Genomic DNA, 16,462 nt, shown 5'->3' on the forward strand with positions numbered 1-16,462 from the left:
TTATTGGAGTTTCCCCTGTCTGACATGCATGTGTATGATCATTAACATCAAAATGTTACCATAAATAGCTTTTATTTCAATGAGAATTATTTTTACATCAGTATTTTCAGTGGAAAATAATTAAATTACTTCTGTTGCTTTCAGATGGGCACCTTCAAGGCACACGATGGTGAATACATTTTAGAACCTCTGATGAAAGCGGATGGAGGTGAACATGAAGATGAACATAACAAACCACATCTTATATACAGGCATGATGAACTTAAAAAAGAGTATCAGAAATCCTATAAACCTTGTGAAGTTTCAGGTAGAGTCATACTTTAAATTTCATTGTGCCTTTTTCAAATGTCAGTTGTTGTAAAGAAAAAAAAAGCAAGATTTTATTTATATATATAAAAATAAATAATTTTATTTATATATTTATATCTATTAGTTAATATTATATATATATATATATATATAAAATAATTTTTCTCCACATCGTGCCATTAGAACCTACACATTTCTTTCACATAAGCTTGTCAGCTTTTCCTTTTGTTTTGTGACAGTGGCGAATTCAAAAGTAGGACTGAATGTATATATAAGAAAAACCCATGATGTTGCAAGAACTCAAAACTTTGCTTTGTCCTACATTGTCCCATATGTAAACATTGAAATAGTAGATCCACAGGAGCTGTTGCTTATATTCACAAAAGATAATGAACTAACTGCAATTCTAGCAGATAATACATGAACTTCTGTCTTCCTTAATAATGGAAGTATCTAATATTACTCATTAATTTAATACAATCTAATCTTACCCATTATTGTAAATGTTTGTCCTTGTGGGTATTTTAATAATTTATTTACACCATATATTCATAATATTTAGTATTATTCAAAGTTAAAGGAAGGGGGTCAACAGAACCTCTGCCTTGTACTTTCAGAGGGTGGACTTTGGCCTGTTCAGGGCACTGGTTCAAAGTGTCCCTTGGGAAACAGTCCTTAATAACAAAGGGGAACAGGAAGGTTGGACGTAATTTAAGGAAGAAATTTTACAGGTGCAGGGAAACGCCGTCCCTGTGTGCTGGAAGCTGAGCCAGCAAGGAAGATCAGCTCCCTGATCAGTTACTGGGCTGAACAGGGAACTTTGACTGGAACTCTTGAGGAATATCTATGTGGATGGTTAAAAACATGAAGATTAAAAAAAGCTTGGGTGATTAGCGTTATTAATTTTGGAAATTTTTTATAACATATTTTGTAGTTGAAAACATTCTTTTGAGAATTTTGCTTTCCCATAGCTATTAAGGCCAGAAAATAACCATTACTTCAAGCAAATGTTCTTATTCCTATGCCTTTTTTATTAAATGATAAATAATATGTACTGAACCAAATTAGAGGTCTTTCAATTAGTTTTGTGACTTTTTTTCTTTAATCTAAACAAGTTAGTGTGACAAAAAGGCTTCAGGCATTAAGAGCATAGTCGTTTTCTGCCTTTTCATTTTTTGGAACAATTATAAGAGATTGTGAGCTAGGGCTTACTGTCAGTTTGGGGGCAGTGAAGCTGCAGAAATGTTTATGAAGAAAAGCTTTGTGTTTCTATGTTTCTGTTCTAAAAATGATGTGTCTCCTTTAATGCTAGTCTTGCTTGGTTATTCATATCTTTTCTTCGCAGAGGAACAACTTATATCACTACTTGGAATCATGAAAGTTTCTCTTTCTCTAGTAAGGGAACCTTGACAGACGATATGGAGGAACATACCAGACAATACATATTTTTAGTTTGAAATTGGGCCATGGTAATTCTAAAATTACCTAACAAATCTTTTCTCCTATTCGTACTGTTTTCTTCTAAAACTAGTTTGCCAATGAAGAAATTTTTTGCAACCCTAATGTGCCTTACTCAGGTCAGGATAGGATATTTATTGCATCTCCTCCATCCATAAGTTTTGTTTCCTTTAGACGTGGAAGCTCATCAGAGTTTGCCAGAATAGATTTTGGATAAGTCTCATAGCTATTACTTATCCACTTGTTGATTTCTGGTGTTGGTAAACAAAATTAATTTGATTTGTTTGATCCATAAATTTAGATAATCTTTAAACTCTCCCTTTAAATCTGAGTATTATTTCCCATTTTGCCAGTACTCTGGAATCACAGACACTTTCTGTGACCTAGTAAAGATTGTGTATATGAAACTGCTTCAGCCAATTCTCTTCAGTGCATCCAACTTAGTCTAAACACATAAGAGTATATGTGGATACTCTTGAACTAGTTCCTCTTCAGAGCCAGTCCCTGCTTTCTCCCCTCATTGTTAGTGCTGATGGCTTCATGATTAGTATAGCCTTATTTTGTGACTGATTTTTAAACAATTACTCAGTAAAGTAATTATTGTTGTCTCTACTGTTTTTCTTTCTTACCATATTGTACCCTAACTTTAAGGAAGACAAACTGTGGATCTCTCAAAAATACCTTAAAGTTTAGACATGAGGGCTCTTCCCTTGAATAATGGAATGTGTAGATTTAAATCCTCTCAAGTTGAGGGTGACAGAAGTGTGGTCTCTGAATTCTTGGGTCAGTGCTGTGGTCACTAAGTCATTAGAATAAAATTATTAGGAGACATATCCTTTGGCTACTTTTTAAGAGGGAGATCGAGTTTCCACAAAGACAGTGGAGATTTCCTCTGGAGGGCCCAGTTAGCTGCTGAAGTGCTAGAGGGCAGTGAGAATTCAGATATGCTTCTCTGTTGGGTATTTTTTATGTGAGCTAAGATCACTCTGGTAAAGGCATTGTTTTTCTGTATCAGGCATCAGAAGCATTTGTTGGCTGGACTACGCAGTATAATTGGAAGTATTACAGTACTTAGCTGAAGATATCTGAGTAGATTGTGTGTTTCCTAGAGCCTGATTCTACACAATGAATATTTATAAAACTGTCAAAGGGGTCACTTAAGTCTTTTGGTGTGTACTTGCTTATGAAGTTAAACTCCATATTTATTTAAATATAATGTTATGTGAATTTGAAAGTCAGTAAAGACTCGAATTCAGGAGTTGGAAGTAGTTTGATTTTATTTGTTCTTCTGGTGCCAAAAGTTTGTGCGTAAAAATGCGTTTTTTTAAACTAACTTGTGTCCTTTGTTGTACTGAGTAAGCTGTAGTGCTTATCTCCTTCCAGCCTTCCTGTTTGGATTATACTGCTTTCTAGGAATTGTGTAGTATTGCTGTGTCTTAACTAATTTGTAACAAATAATCCATTTATGATAGAACTATATAAAAATATACAAGAGATCTCATTTGGTGTTCCTGTTACAATCTTCTGTGTTTTTGGGGTTGTGTTTAATGCTTCCACAGTTTCTCTTAGAAATAAGATCATAAATACAAGTTTTTATATTTTGAGCAGCCTTTTGCCTTTGTATTTAGCAACTGCATTCAACAATAAATCTTTTTATTTTACAGAGAAAGAGTTGCAGAAGAGCACTTTATTACATCCAACCTTCAGCAGTTTAGATGAAAAGAGCAGCATTTTACAGAAGTCTCTCAGTTCAGAGTATGCTTTAAATAACATCTCTGTAGAGGATGGTGGCAATCCACATTCCAGGAAGAAACGTTTTCTTTCCTATCCAAGATATGTAGAAGTGATGGTCACAGCTGACACCAAAATGGTTCGTCACCATGGGCAGAATTTACAGCACTATGTACTAACTCTGATGTCAATAGTAAGTAAGTTCTTAAGCATTAGGAATTTTAATTATTTCTGTTCTGTTGTTTTCTTTTCTACAACTTTCCTGTCTTCTGGTTTGATCAAATTCTGTATAATAAAAAGAGTTTACATAAACATAAATAAAAAAGATGGGTCAAAATTTAAGGTTATGGATCTTTTCAGTTTAATGCAGTATACCATGTGTACGTGAAATTATGAGATCCATTTCCTGATTTTCTCTTGCTTTAGAAGAATTCTTAAGTTTCAGGGTGTGAAAAATACATATTAATTACAGCAGACAGATATTAAATGGCATTGTGAAAAAAAAAAGCTTGGTTATAGTAATCCTAGTTTTTCAATTTTTCAAGAAACTTCAGATTACTATGGGTCAGACTTAGAGTTGGTATAATTTATTTGTGATCTTTATGTGGTAAATTCTTTCTTGAACCAAAAATTATTCAGAATATAGTACAGTAAGCTCTAAAATCAAAAGTTTTACCTTGACATCACTTGAATAATCTATTAGGAAAAGGCATGCTAACATATTCTGCCTTGTAATTATTCATAGATTTCTGTACTTACATCTATTCAGGAAGCTTAATTTATATGAAACTACATCTAGCTTGGGGGTAGCAAATTAAAGCACCTATCACATAAGTATCTATAGAGACATCTGCTTTTAGATGGCTTTTAACTTGACCAGTTACAGACATCTACTTTGGATGAACAGAATAGCACTGTAGTTTTACCATGATTATTTAACTTGCTTCATAGAAATGCCCCATGCCATTTAGGATGTTGTAGGACATCTGATGAGGCCTCAGCTGCTGCTTCACCAACCTATGCAAGTCTCCTGTAAAACAAGTAAAACATGTGTTGCATCTGCCAGTTGTGCATTCTGATAACCTATGGTGTGTGAAGTGGTGCTGGGTTGTAGGCACTTAGAGAGCTGAGCTGAGTTCTGCTCACTAATATCCACATCTCCAGCTGATGACACTAGAGCTGCTGCCATCTATTACACAGATGATGTAGGAATGTAAATTGAGAACATAGAGTTTCTTTTAATTAGTTTGTAAGAAAAATAAAATAATGTTTTAAGGGAGATTAGCATATGTTATTGTAAGTCTTCTGAATTTTTCTACTTTTAGTGGTGTGAAGGTACGAAAGTTCATGTATTACCAAAAAAAAAAATCCATACTGAAAGTTCTTTTGCCTCTTACAGTACAGAGGAATTCCTTTTGAAACAATTAATCCCTAAGATGCAATTTTTTTATGGTTACTTCCTTTATTAAAGAGGTTTACTAAGGAACAAAGTGAAGTGGTAAAGACATTACTTTAAAATAGAAGCTGTTTTTTAGAGCACTTTATAATAAGATGAAAGGGAACATTTATTATATCTTTTTCATGAGGCCTTGTTGTGATTATAGGTAATTCCTGATTTTTTTTAAGAAGAAATCATTGTTCTTGCATCTGTAGATGTTGTACATTCAAGTACTATTCCTTACAGGGCCATATTTGTCTTACACAGTTGGACTTTTAGGTGAATAAGATAAGCATTGTATAATTGCTATTAAAGATAACCTATATATGAACTGTTTTTAAGATCTAGTATTTAACATATACTGTATGAGTGAAAGAATACTTGTTCTTTTCTAAAAAACTTGTCATTTCTTTCTTGTGCTTTCCTATCTGTACTGTAAAACTAGGGTTTGACACTTATTGCTGGCTTTGGGGTAATAGCCTTCAATAGGCCACTACATATTTAATGTGAGTTTAATACCTCTGAATGCCTCTGAAGGTGGTAAGATCTATTGCTTGCATCTGTTGGCAGCTCTATTCCATATATATATGCAGAAGACAGTGATCTTGAACCAAAAATTTCTTAAGATGTTATTTCTAGTAACATTGAGCTTTTATAAATACAGATATAAAAAGTATAAATTCAGATCTTATTTTTAAAATATTTTCTTTACAGTTCAGTAAATTCCATGCACTCTCCCTTCTCCTGCCTCCCATTTCCCCCACAGAATACAAATCACAACTTGTATCCCTTCCCTTTTGATTTCTTCCAAGCATTTTCAGCAATGGCTTGGAATCACAGAACAAGTGGAAGTCATCTAATCCAACCCTCTCCTGACACAGATATTAGTCACACAAATAATGTGAATGAATATACAGCCTTCTATAACTTCTTATCCATAACAGTTATTTTTCTGTAAACTAGTAAAAAAATGTGAAGGATAGGAAAACAAGTGACTATCATTCTTTGCTATTAATCTGCATTAGAATTTATCAGTACGCTAGTGGGTCATTTCTTGACCCACAGCCTCTTAGTGTTTGAAATTGAACCATTTTTAGTCTAATTTGATAGCCTATAAAGGAAAGAAATGAAACTTTTAAATTTTATCCTTTCTGCCATTATACAGATAGCTTTGGTTATTAAATTTTACTGGTACTAGTATCTGGTCAAGCAACTTCTGTTATGGGAAATTGTCAGGTTGCTGGCATTTTAATTGAAGCATTATACTTTACTCTTGTAATAATTCTGAAGCTTTTAAGGTTATTTGGTTCTGGCTTGGATATTAAAGAAACCTAAAAACTTTAAGCATATAAATGACATTAAATTTAATGAAACTTAGACATCTAGCTCCCAGAAGAACCTTTGAAATCCTTGCCCATTTTTCTTTTATTTTCTTTGGGGCTTTTTTTAGCATCAACAAAGCCACCAAAGTAAACGTGCTGCTGTTTTATGAGTGGCAAATAAGAACTGAAATATACTGCTAAATATTTTTAGGGTTTTAAGTATCTTGTCACTCATCCAATTCAACCTGAAAAGGCTTAGCTCTCAGCATGCAAGTAATCCCTTTAAAGTAAACTGCATAAATGTTGGCAATATGAGTATTCACATTACTTACATTATATCTTGGAAATACTTACTCATTCTGATTGAAATATGTACTTCAAGATAGAAGGAGAACCTTTGCCATAGGATTTTATGAAAAACTTTATTGTATTTCAACACAAAGAGTGGTATTATTTAATGTGAAACAATAAATAAAACAATAAGAATACTGTAATTGCTTAACTTGCACAGTTTTTTCTTGTTCCTCCAAGTATTGTATCAGCAGAGCAGGCAGTAGGCACTGCCTGAATAGATTTAGTAACTGGAGGACTTAGACTATGTTCTGAAAGTTCAGAGCCCCAGACATGAAGGCTTGATCTTAGCAACTGAGATAATTCATTAAAACACTGGAGTTTACTGTAAAATTCATAACCACCTGAAATTTGGTTCTATTAAACATTTTGAGGTACTGTCCTCATTTTCTGAATCAATAGCCTGATTATTGACATCCTTTTAAGTACTTTACTCCTTATATAGTTTGTTTGGTAGTAAAAAAAAAGCCCTACTAGGTCTGTTCTTAGTCTGCTTGCAGGAAAAACTCTGTAGTCTTGCCTTTTTGAAAAGAAGTCATGACATATAAAACCACCTGAGTTAGGGCTGTGATGGGCTGCTCAGATTGTGAACTTGGCTGACTGCCTAGTCATGGGAATGCTGAAGTCAGAGCATGGGAGGGGAGAGCCATGCATTCAAGGAGAGAATTGAGACAACATCAATTTAAATCATTTAGCTTGCAGCCAGCCATAAAGGGGTGTTGTATCATAGTACTATTAAAATATGGTGTTAAAAGCTGGTGCTTTTGATTTTCATTAAGACAAATCTTTAGAAAAGTTTTAGGGTTACCATCTTTTACTGACATATGTAATAGAAGGCAGTGATTAGTAGGTCTTAACAGTAAAAAATTTTTCTAGTTAGAGTCTTATTGATGCTTTTTTTTGCAATCATAATCAGCAATCATCATGAAGTATTTCCTATATGGGAAGTGTGTGTGCACCAATGTGTCCCATCATTAAAACCAGACAAATTATTTTATCTTAATATATATGGGGTGAATTTAAAGACTGTTTTTGTACTTCACAGTTCATACTATACAGTAGTTAACAGTTCATCTTTCCAGAACACACTGGGAAAACACTGATGCCTTTAAGAATATTTGGCATATTGATTTTGCCTATAGTCATCATTTAAAAATAGGCAGTAGACCTAAATAGTTTATGTGTTAATAATTTAATTTGTATTGCTACCATCTGAAAGGCAATGAATATAGTTACATTCAAAATTTAGGGGTGAATATATTGTTCCTTGTAGCTGTTCCTTTGAACCTCAGTAATGTATTTTTCCCCTTTCTCATTCAGATCATTGCATTAGTATTAAAGCTACAGGAATGTTTAGTGCTTTTTATCTCTTATGCAGTAAAATCTAGAAGGCCAGCACAAGGCATATTTTTCTTGGCACAAGCCAAGGATATACCTTATTATGTTTCTTCTGTGTATATAAAAAAACCCCATGATCTTGTGCATTTGGCATGATTAAAATGAAAGTGGGTATTTATTCACCAATAAATATGCATAGCTGGAAACAATTTTCAAAGTATCATTCATATAAATTCTCTGAGCTGTCCTTCTTATTTATCTTGACGTATGGGTATCTGTGGAGGTATAAAAGCCAACTATTCTTTAGTTGTGACTGTCCTTTAATTGTGTCTCCAGGATGCCTGTATATGAAACGTCATGATGATACCTCACTACATCTTGAGGCTGACCAACTAATACAGAGGAGTTAGTGTGCCAGGTAGCCAGGAAGGCCAAGGGCATCCTTGCATGAGAAATAGTGTTGCCAGCAGCACCAAGGCAGTGATTGTGCCCTTGTGCTCAGCACTGGTGAGGCTGCACCTTGAGTGCTGTGTCCAGTTCTGGGCCCTTCACTCCAGGACATTGAGGTGCCTGGAGCATGGCCAGAGAAAGGCAATAAGGCTGATGGAGGGTCTGGAGCACAAGTCATATGAGGAGTGGCTGAGGGAGCTGGAGGCATTAACCTGGAAAAAATTACACTCAGGGGAACCTTACCATTGTGTACGACTACCTGTCAGGAGATTGTATTGAGTTGGGGAACAGTGTTGTCTCCCAAGTAACAAGTGAAGGGCCAGAGAAAATGGTTTCAAGCTGCACCAGTAAGGTTTAGAAAAAATTATGTGATGGAGAGGGTTGTGAAGCATTGTAACAGGCTGCCCTGGGAAGCAGGGGAGTCACCATCCCTGGAGGTAAGTAAAAGATGTGCAGATGTGGTACTTAGTGGTAGGTTTTCATAGTGGACTTGGCAGTGTTTGGTTGAACTCAATAATTTTAAGGGTCTTTTCCTAAGTGATTTTATTTTGCAGTATGTGGGCAGGCACATACTTGCCTGTCTTTACATTTCACTGCTGTTAGTATTATTTACTACAATTTTTGTCTAGATGGTGGTTGTTGTTGTTGGTTCAATAATTAGACTTTATGAATTTCTCTTCAGTAGTTCAAGAGGTATTCCTAAGGTGAAGTCTTGGGATTGTCCAATTATGATAAAGGCCTTCCTTTAAACTGCTTGGGACCCATCTCGTATAAGAATAGGAACGACGAGTATAAGGAGACAATCTTGCCAAGCAGCTCAGTGTTTCTCTGAGTAGCTTCTAACAGCTAGAGAAGCCTGTCAATGGCTGTGTCTTCTGAAATGATCTTTGAAGGTCATTTCTTTTAGATTCTGAAAGGAAAATGCATTGACATTGTGCTGTACATGATGGCATTTGATGTGATCTAACTGTGGTATGTATTTTCATTGAACAGTTGTAGATGGTGATGATCATGACTGTTACCATCTTCTGACTTACTGCAATATTAAAGCTCTGTCTTTGCACCCATCTCAGTTACAGGTTAGAGGTGAGACAGAACACAGGCATTCCTGATGGGGTGTCCCCAGCTGGCAGCTAAGCCCCGCACAACCACTTGCTCACTCCCCCGCCAACAGGATCAGGGAGAGAATCAGAAGGGTAAAAGCTAGAAACTCGTGGGTTGAGATAAAGACAGTTTAATAGGGAAGGCAAAGAATTTATTCAGTGCTTCCTTTGGGGAGGCAGATGTTCAGCCATCTCCAGGAGAGCAGGGCCCCATCACATGTAATGGTTACTGGGGAAGACAAACTCCATCACTCCAAATGTCCCCCCTTCCTCCTCCTTCCCCCAGTGCATACACTGAGCACAACAGCACATGGTCTGGCACCTCCTTGTGGCCAGTTTGGGTCACCTGTCCTGGCTGTGTCTCCTCCCAGCGCCCCAGGCACCCCCAGTCTCCTTCCCAGTGTGGCAGGAAGAAAAGCAGGAAAGGCCTTGGCTCTGTGTAAGCTCTGCTCAGCAATAATAAAAACATCTCTGTATTATCAACCCTGTGGTCAGCACAAATCCAAAACATAGCCCTATACCAGCTAGTATGAAGACAATATTTCTACCCTAGCCAAAATCAACACAAAAGGCAACTCAGGCTTTAAAATGCAGGTATGTATTCTTTCCTTTTGCCTCCACTAAAGCACTCCATGAGGTGACATGTAGAACCTCTACTTGGTTAACTGAGCGGATAGTAGCTTGAACAAGACTTGGGTGAAGGGGCAGTAGATGAACTAAAACTTACAGGGGAAAAAATTGGGAAGTCTGAGGCATGGGTATACTTGTGCAAGTTTGCATGAGAAGTCTTTGCTGCCATTAGGATCTACTTGTGGAAGCCAGTTTTGTACAGAAATATGCATGCCACTGAATAGAGGAGTAGCACCAACAGAAATAACATGGTTCTTTCTCTGAAGCAGTAGCTGCTCATATATCTCATGACTTCAGACAATTTTTGGGTCTTACGAAGTATATGATAGAATCAATATGACACTGGAAACTGTGAAGGAGAAATCTCCCAGATCCTGGATATCTTACATGCTTTCATCACTACAGTGATACATAGAAGATTCTGGAGCCTACAAAAGACATACAGGCTATGAAGCGATGCTGTGTTTCTTTCAGGGGATATGAATGTTTGTCTTTTCTTGGTACCATGCTTGTGTGTACCAGACAAGAGGAAAGAAAAAGAGGTCTTGTGATACAATGTTAGGAGTGAAAAAAGGAAGGAAAAAAGAGCTAAGCAAGATGTATCCAATTGGATTTGGATATATCATTTACTTACCTTCCAGCCTCTAGGGGTACTTGCTTGTTTATTAGCACCTTTTCTAAATAGGGCATTTTGCCTCTATTCAGTCACACTTTCATGGACAGTTGAAGCAGGATTTTCAAGAGAAACTAAACTGTGTGACCAAGTTGCTTCCAATAAACTGGCAGCCACAGCTGTCTGACTTAATCTTTCACACTTTCTTGAAAATAAAAGCTGTGATCCTTCCACTAAAGCGTAACTAGTTTAATTTGTATTTTTCCCCATTCTTTGTTGTATTCTGGTTGGTGAAGGCTGGTTTTAAGAGTTTGAAAAATCTTTTGAAACTAATTTCACTTTATCTTGGCTACTACCTCCTACTTCTCTGAAGCCTGGATTTAGATCACTGTAAACCAAGGGGATCTGGAAATTGTAAAGAAATGGTATATTCTATTAAATTCCTATCCCATTTCATCATCTCTTTTCAGGAATGCCTCCAATAAGAGATGACTGAGAGGAGTATCCTTAGAATACATGAGCAGGGACTACTTACATATTATTTTTTTTTCACCAAAAATAAGGATATTATATTCCAGATCTTTCATAGTTTCCTGCATCACTGTAAAATTTCAAGTCTCAGTGGATTATTTTAGTCTGCCTAGTTCCTTAGGTAACCTATCTTCAAGTTTGATTTGTGGGTATCAGTTTTCAGGACTTTTCACAGTTGTTCGACCATGCTGAGAATGCATACTGAACTTTGCTGGTAAGAGCATCTTGTTATCAACATACAGTCTTGCTCTTGATCTTTTGAAAGCAGTGGTAATAACTAAATGTTTGGAGGTCATGGTCATGAGGCAAAGGATCCATAGTTTGACTCAAACATAGGATTAATGAGAGCAGCGTTATTTTATCTTTAGCATGAACTTACTTTCTCTCATAATGGAAACAGGTGTGTTTCACATTTTGGCAGGAACTGCAGACCTCTGGCATCTACATGACATTATTCCAGTCCTCAGCTATTCTGCAGAGAGATAACCAGTACATAATTCAGATGGTGCATAGATATAGTGTTGAAAGTCCTGCAACAGATTCTCTTCAGGCATGCAATGAGATATTTTTCTCTCATATACTTACTCAGTCTAATGCAGCTCCTCTGAGGTATGAGTAACTAGTTTTGTGTTTTGAAGATACACTCTTGCTCAATTATTTTAAATGGACATTGGGTCAACAGGCAGGATGGAGCACTCTTGTATCTGTGTTTTGTGTTGGTTTCTTTGCCTCCTCTATGTTTCCAGATTTTGTCAGCAGGATAACCTTGACAGAAATCACTTGCACAGCAGTAAAAGATTTTTTTCAAAGAACTATTAATGTATATGAGGGAACATCCATCAACTACGGTATAAGTACTGCTACAATGATGAACAAGAACTGCTAAGTTTTAGTTACAAGAAGTCTCCAGCCTTAACTCCTTGCCTGGATCATTCTAATCACCCAGGAGCAGAAATTATCTCTACTATAGCAGAGGAGGCATTTGGGAAACTTAAGGCTAATTTTGCACTGAAGGTTGAAAGTCACAGTTTAGGCATGCAGGCATTGTTTGGTGTTGGCTGAACCTAGTTAACTCTCCCATTCAATTCTCAATCCCTTTGCGTATTCGACCTGATATATATAGTCTTAGAGTACTGGACAAGTCATGTGTTGGTTTTTGTTGATTGTGTCACTACCTCAGATGACCTGCATGCTCTTTACTTGACAGCCAGTGAAATTCATCTGGTTCCTGAGCTTCAGAGCTTTCTGTTCCAAAACCAGACACTAACAAGACTGATTTACAAGTTAATTAAGATATGTTTCTGACTAATTTAGTGGCATTCTGTGATGGAGTAACTGCACCAGGGGCAAGGAAAGAACTCTGCCTGGTCATCTGTAAAGCCTTTGATACAGCCCCCCACTGCAATCTGTCCAGTAAATTGGAAAGATGTGGATTTGATGCATGGACTGTTAGATGGATAAGGAATTGACTGGATGGCCACTCCAAAGAGGTATCATCAATGGCTCAATTTCCAAACAGAAACCAGTAATGAGTGGTGTCCCTCCCTCGAGGGTCCGTATTGGAACTAACACTTTTTAATATCTTCATCAATGACACTGGCAGTGTAATTTTGTGCACCCTCAGCAAGTTTTCAGGTGACACCAAGTTCAGTTATTCGGTTGAGTTGCTTGAGGGAAGGGATGCCTTCTGGAGAGGCTTGAGGAGTGGGCCTGTGTGAATCCATGAAAGTCTACAAGGACAAGTGCAACAACCATGTCCAGTGAAAAAAGTCTGTGTTAGTGCTATACACAAGTAATCTTCTTGTATAAGTTTATACTGTAACAAATTCTCAGTTGTAAGTGCCTCTTATAACAGCTTAAATGGTATTAGAATCAATCCTTGGAATAAGTGTCTTCCAATTCTTGGAATATGGCAAAGATCCTCACAGGTCTCATCTCAGATTCCTCTCCGACATGATTTTAGAATGCCATATGAATCCATATTCTGTTTCTTCTTTGCTGAAGAAAAGTAAAACTTGAAAGAGCTGGGCTGGAATTAATCTGCCTTAGCCTCATACATCTGAAAATTAAACATCTTGTCTCTTTCCATAGTAAAGGGATGAAGAAATGAAATAGCTGCTCTTCATGTCCTGTATGAAAATGTATGTTTAAATACATATCTCTAGATAGTCATGTCTACAGAACAGTTCATCCCTTCTCCTTCTTAATTGACCATCACATCCATCTCAACTCATGTAACCTATAGGGAGCAAACCTATAGGAATTTGCTCCCTATAGGTTACATGAGTTGAGATGGATGTGATAATTGTGTTATTGTAAAACAGCAGTTTCTATAGGAGTATACTTTGACTGTGGAGAGGATAAAGGTCCAGAAATATCCTTTCTAAGTTTATCAAAGTGGATTTCAAAGTAGAAGAATACATTATGAGCTTGATTGTGGTTAAGTAATTTTGATATTAGAAAAATGATAGTTTATTCCCCTCAATTCTGCCTAAATTTTGCTTGAGCATTTCAGATACCTTTTGTAAAGGCTTCTGAGTTTGTCCATGCCCAATGGATTCAGCACTTTTGTGAGTATTTGAGAGATGTTCCTTATTCCCACCTAAGAGTAATTGGCTACTTGCTGGTTAGTTACCAAGAAAGGAGTCTGTATGGAAAGAAGCAAACAATAGCTGTACTTCTCTGAAATATGTTCTCCACATGGGTTCTGAAGCCCCTACTCTTATTGAATCCTCTACTTCCAGCTTGTTTGTCAACAAAGGAATGAAGGACAGTACTGCATAGTGTCTCCAGTTTAGAGAAAGGTAGGGCATGAGTTGGGAGCCCCAGTTCTAAGTTTTAGCAGTATTACTTGACCTCAGGTAAATAGAATTTATACACTGCAAGGCTGTGGTTTCACAAGCAATTTGAGCCAGTTCAAGTGGCTCAAAAGACTTCTGAAAGAAGTCTGTTCTTCTTCCCGTTTCCCTCTGTCAGCACTTGTGTTGGAGACTGCACAAGAAATGAGAGCATATTGACCAGTATAATGTGATTAAAAAAAAACCCAAAAATTTGCAGTTGTATCAGTTCCTTGATCACTTTGGAGCCTTGCAGCCTTAGCACAAGCTTGAAGGGAGGAAAGGCAGTACTTCTGTGTTTGGTGGCAACTCTTGTTTACATAAGGCTGTCGTTCGACTACTGCTTTAAGCCAGAATTCACATGGCTGAGGTATCTGAAGCTGTTACTTGGAGTGCATAAATTTTTTATACTGTTTTTATGAAAAATAACTTTCAAAGTAGTCCACTTTGAAAGTTGCATGGAATTGACTCATGAATTTTACTATCTGTCTGTAAGAGTATGTATAAAAATGCCTGTTGGGTATATAAATACAAATTTTATGAATGCAGAAAGATACCTTTGTATATGTCATGTTTATTTTTTATACAGTTTTACAGCTCAGTCTAACTTCCATTAAGAGCAAGATAAAAACTTATTTGTTCCAAGTTGCTTTTTAAGGCTCTCTAATATTTCCATTGATTCTGCAAATCATCCATATAAAGCAGCTTATGCCTCACAGTCACAGTAACAGTACTTTTTTCCTTTCTTTGATATTTTATCCATAAACTATATGTGTACTTTTTACATTATCATTTCAACATGTTGTCTGTCTGTTTGGAAATGACTATAGTAAAGCTATTTGGATATTATTTTTTTTGTGACCGTGTCCTTGGGTAGAAGGTACAGTTGGATGCATGAGATACCTGTTGTGTAGTGGCTTGGTTTGCATTGGTGATTTGTTTGTTTCATTAAAAGAGATAGTTTACCAAGTGAGTTTAATACTCTAATCTTTTTTTATCTTTAGGTTGCAGCTATTTATAAAGATTCAAGTATTGGAAATCTTATAAATATAGTAATTGTCAACTTAATTGTAATTCACAATGAACAGGTAAGAAAAATAAATATTTAAAAGATTTCTTTCTTATATTAAAAACAAAATGCATGAACTTACATTGTAATTACAAAGTTGTTCTTTTTTAGTTTAAATATAATTTTTTTTTAACTACATAATGTTGTTTTAAAATAGGAAACAATATGTCAAATGCAATGTTAACTTCAAGGCCTGTATTTAATGCCTCTATTTTCCTGTCTGTATTAGTAAGTTCATTTGACCTATACTGACATAAACCAGATAGTATATGAAAGCTTATGGCAGAACTACCTGAAGTGTGATTGTGCTCATGGAAACATGACAGGAAAATAGTACTTTTTATAGAGGGTTTCGATGGCAGGCTTTCAGCCCTAACAGCTGTAGTATTTTAAGATTGTAAGAAGTACTTGCTTTTCAAATATGTGGATTTATATTTATTTATTATAAATGTTTTGTCACTATATTTGCTAATATTGAACACATGGTGAATGCTCACATACATTGTTTAGGATAATGGGTTCTTATGACTGATGACTTCAGATCTGGCCCTTCAAAAAATGTGCTGAGGGAATTCTTATGTCGAGTCCTGCTGACTTTCTTTCCATGCACAAGTCATTACTTTGTAGATTAGCAGCACAAATGACAATGCAGTAAGTGCAAGTGCATGAATATTGAAGCCCTTATTTGATGTTTTTGGCCATTTCTTGCTTAGGAAGGACCAGCTATCACTTTTAATGCAGCTACCACTCTGCGTAATTTTTGCTTATGGCAGCAAGCACAAAACACTTTGGATGATACTCACCCTTCTCATCACGATACTGCTGTTCTCATCACGAGGTACAGTATCTAAAGTAGCCACAATTACCCACCTAGGTGAGACAAATGCTTCAGTTTTGTTTTTACAATATAATCTTTCAACCATTCCACTGACATTATTCATAGATAAGTGAATAACACTATCTTGCCCTTCCAAAACACTGATTATCAATATGTGAGCAATTACTCTGACATTGCTATATTGATAGATAAGCATCTGATTATCCTTCCATTAAAGATTATAGAAATTAATTAGACCTGCAAGTGTTGCAAGGAAGTTAAATCTCTAGTTTTGGTACTTACATGTGATAGGGGAGGAGTGTTGTTAGAGTCAGCTGAAGGATGCAGTGACAGACAGCATCCGATAGCCTGATCAGAGCTATGAAAAGCTTAAAATGGAAAGCATATAAATATTAGTATGTTTTCTGCCCGTACACCAGTCACCTCAGTGATGGTTCTGATGTT

At 36.3% G+C, this 16,462-nt stretch overlaps 1 protein-coding gene across 1 annotated transcript in view; it reads left to right on the plus strand.

Moving 5' to 3' along the window:
- Positions 1-16,462, plus strand: part of ADAMTS20 (ADAM metallopeptidase with thrombospondin type 1 motif 20) — an 86,452-nt gene that overhangs the window by 11,895 nt on the left and 58,095 nt on the right. Inside the window, exons 3-6 of the mRNA XM_063155191.1 lie at positions 145-307; positions 3,432-3,691; positions 15,116-15,199; positions 15,894-16,018. Coding sequence (XP_063011261.1) covers positions 145-307; positions 3,432-3,691; positions 15,116-15,199; positions 15,894-16,018 — 632 coding nt within the window. The remainder of the gene's footprint in view (positions 1-144; positions 308-3,431; positions 3,692-15,115; positions 15,200-15,893; positions 16,019-16,462) is intronic.

This window comes from Melospiza melodia, chromosome 4, assembly GCF_035770615.1.
Source record: "Melospiza melodia melodia isolate bMelMel2 chromosome 4, bMelMel2.pri, whole genome shotgun sequence".
Classification (NCBI taxonomy): Eukaryota; Metazoa; Chordata; class Aves; order Passeriformes; family Passerellidae; genus Melospiza; species Melospiza melodia.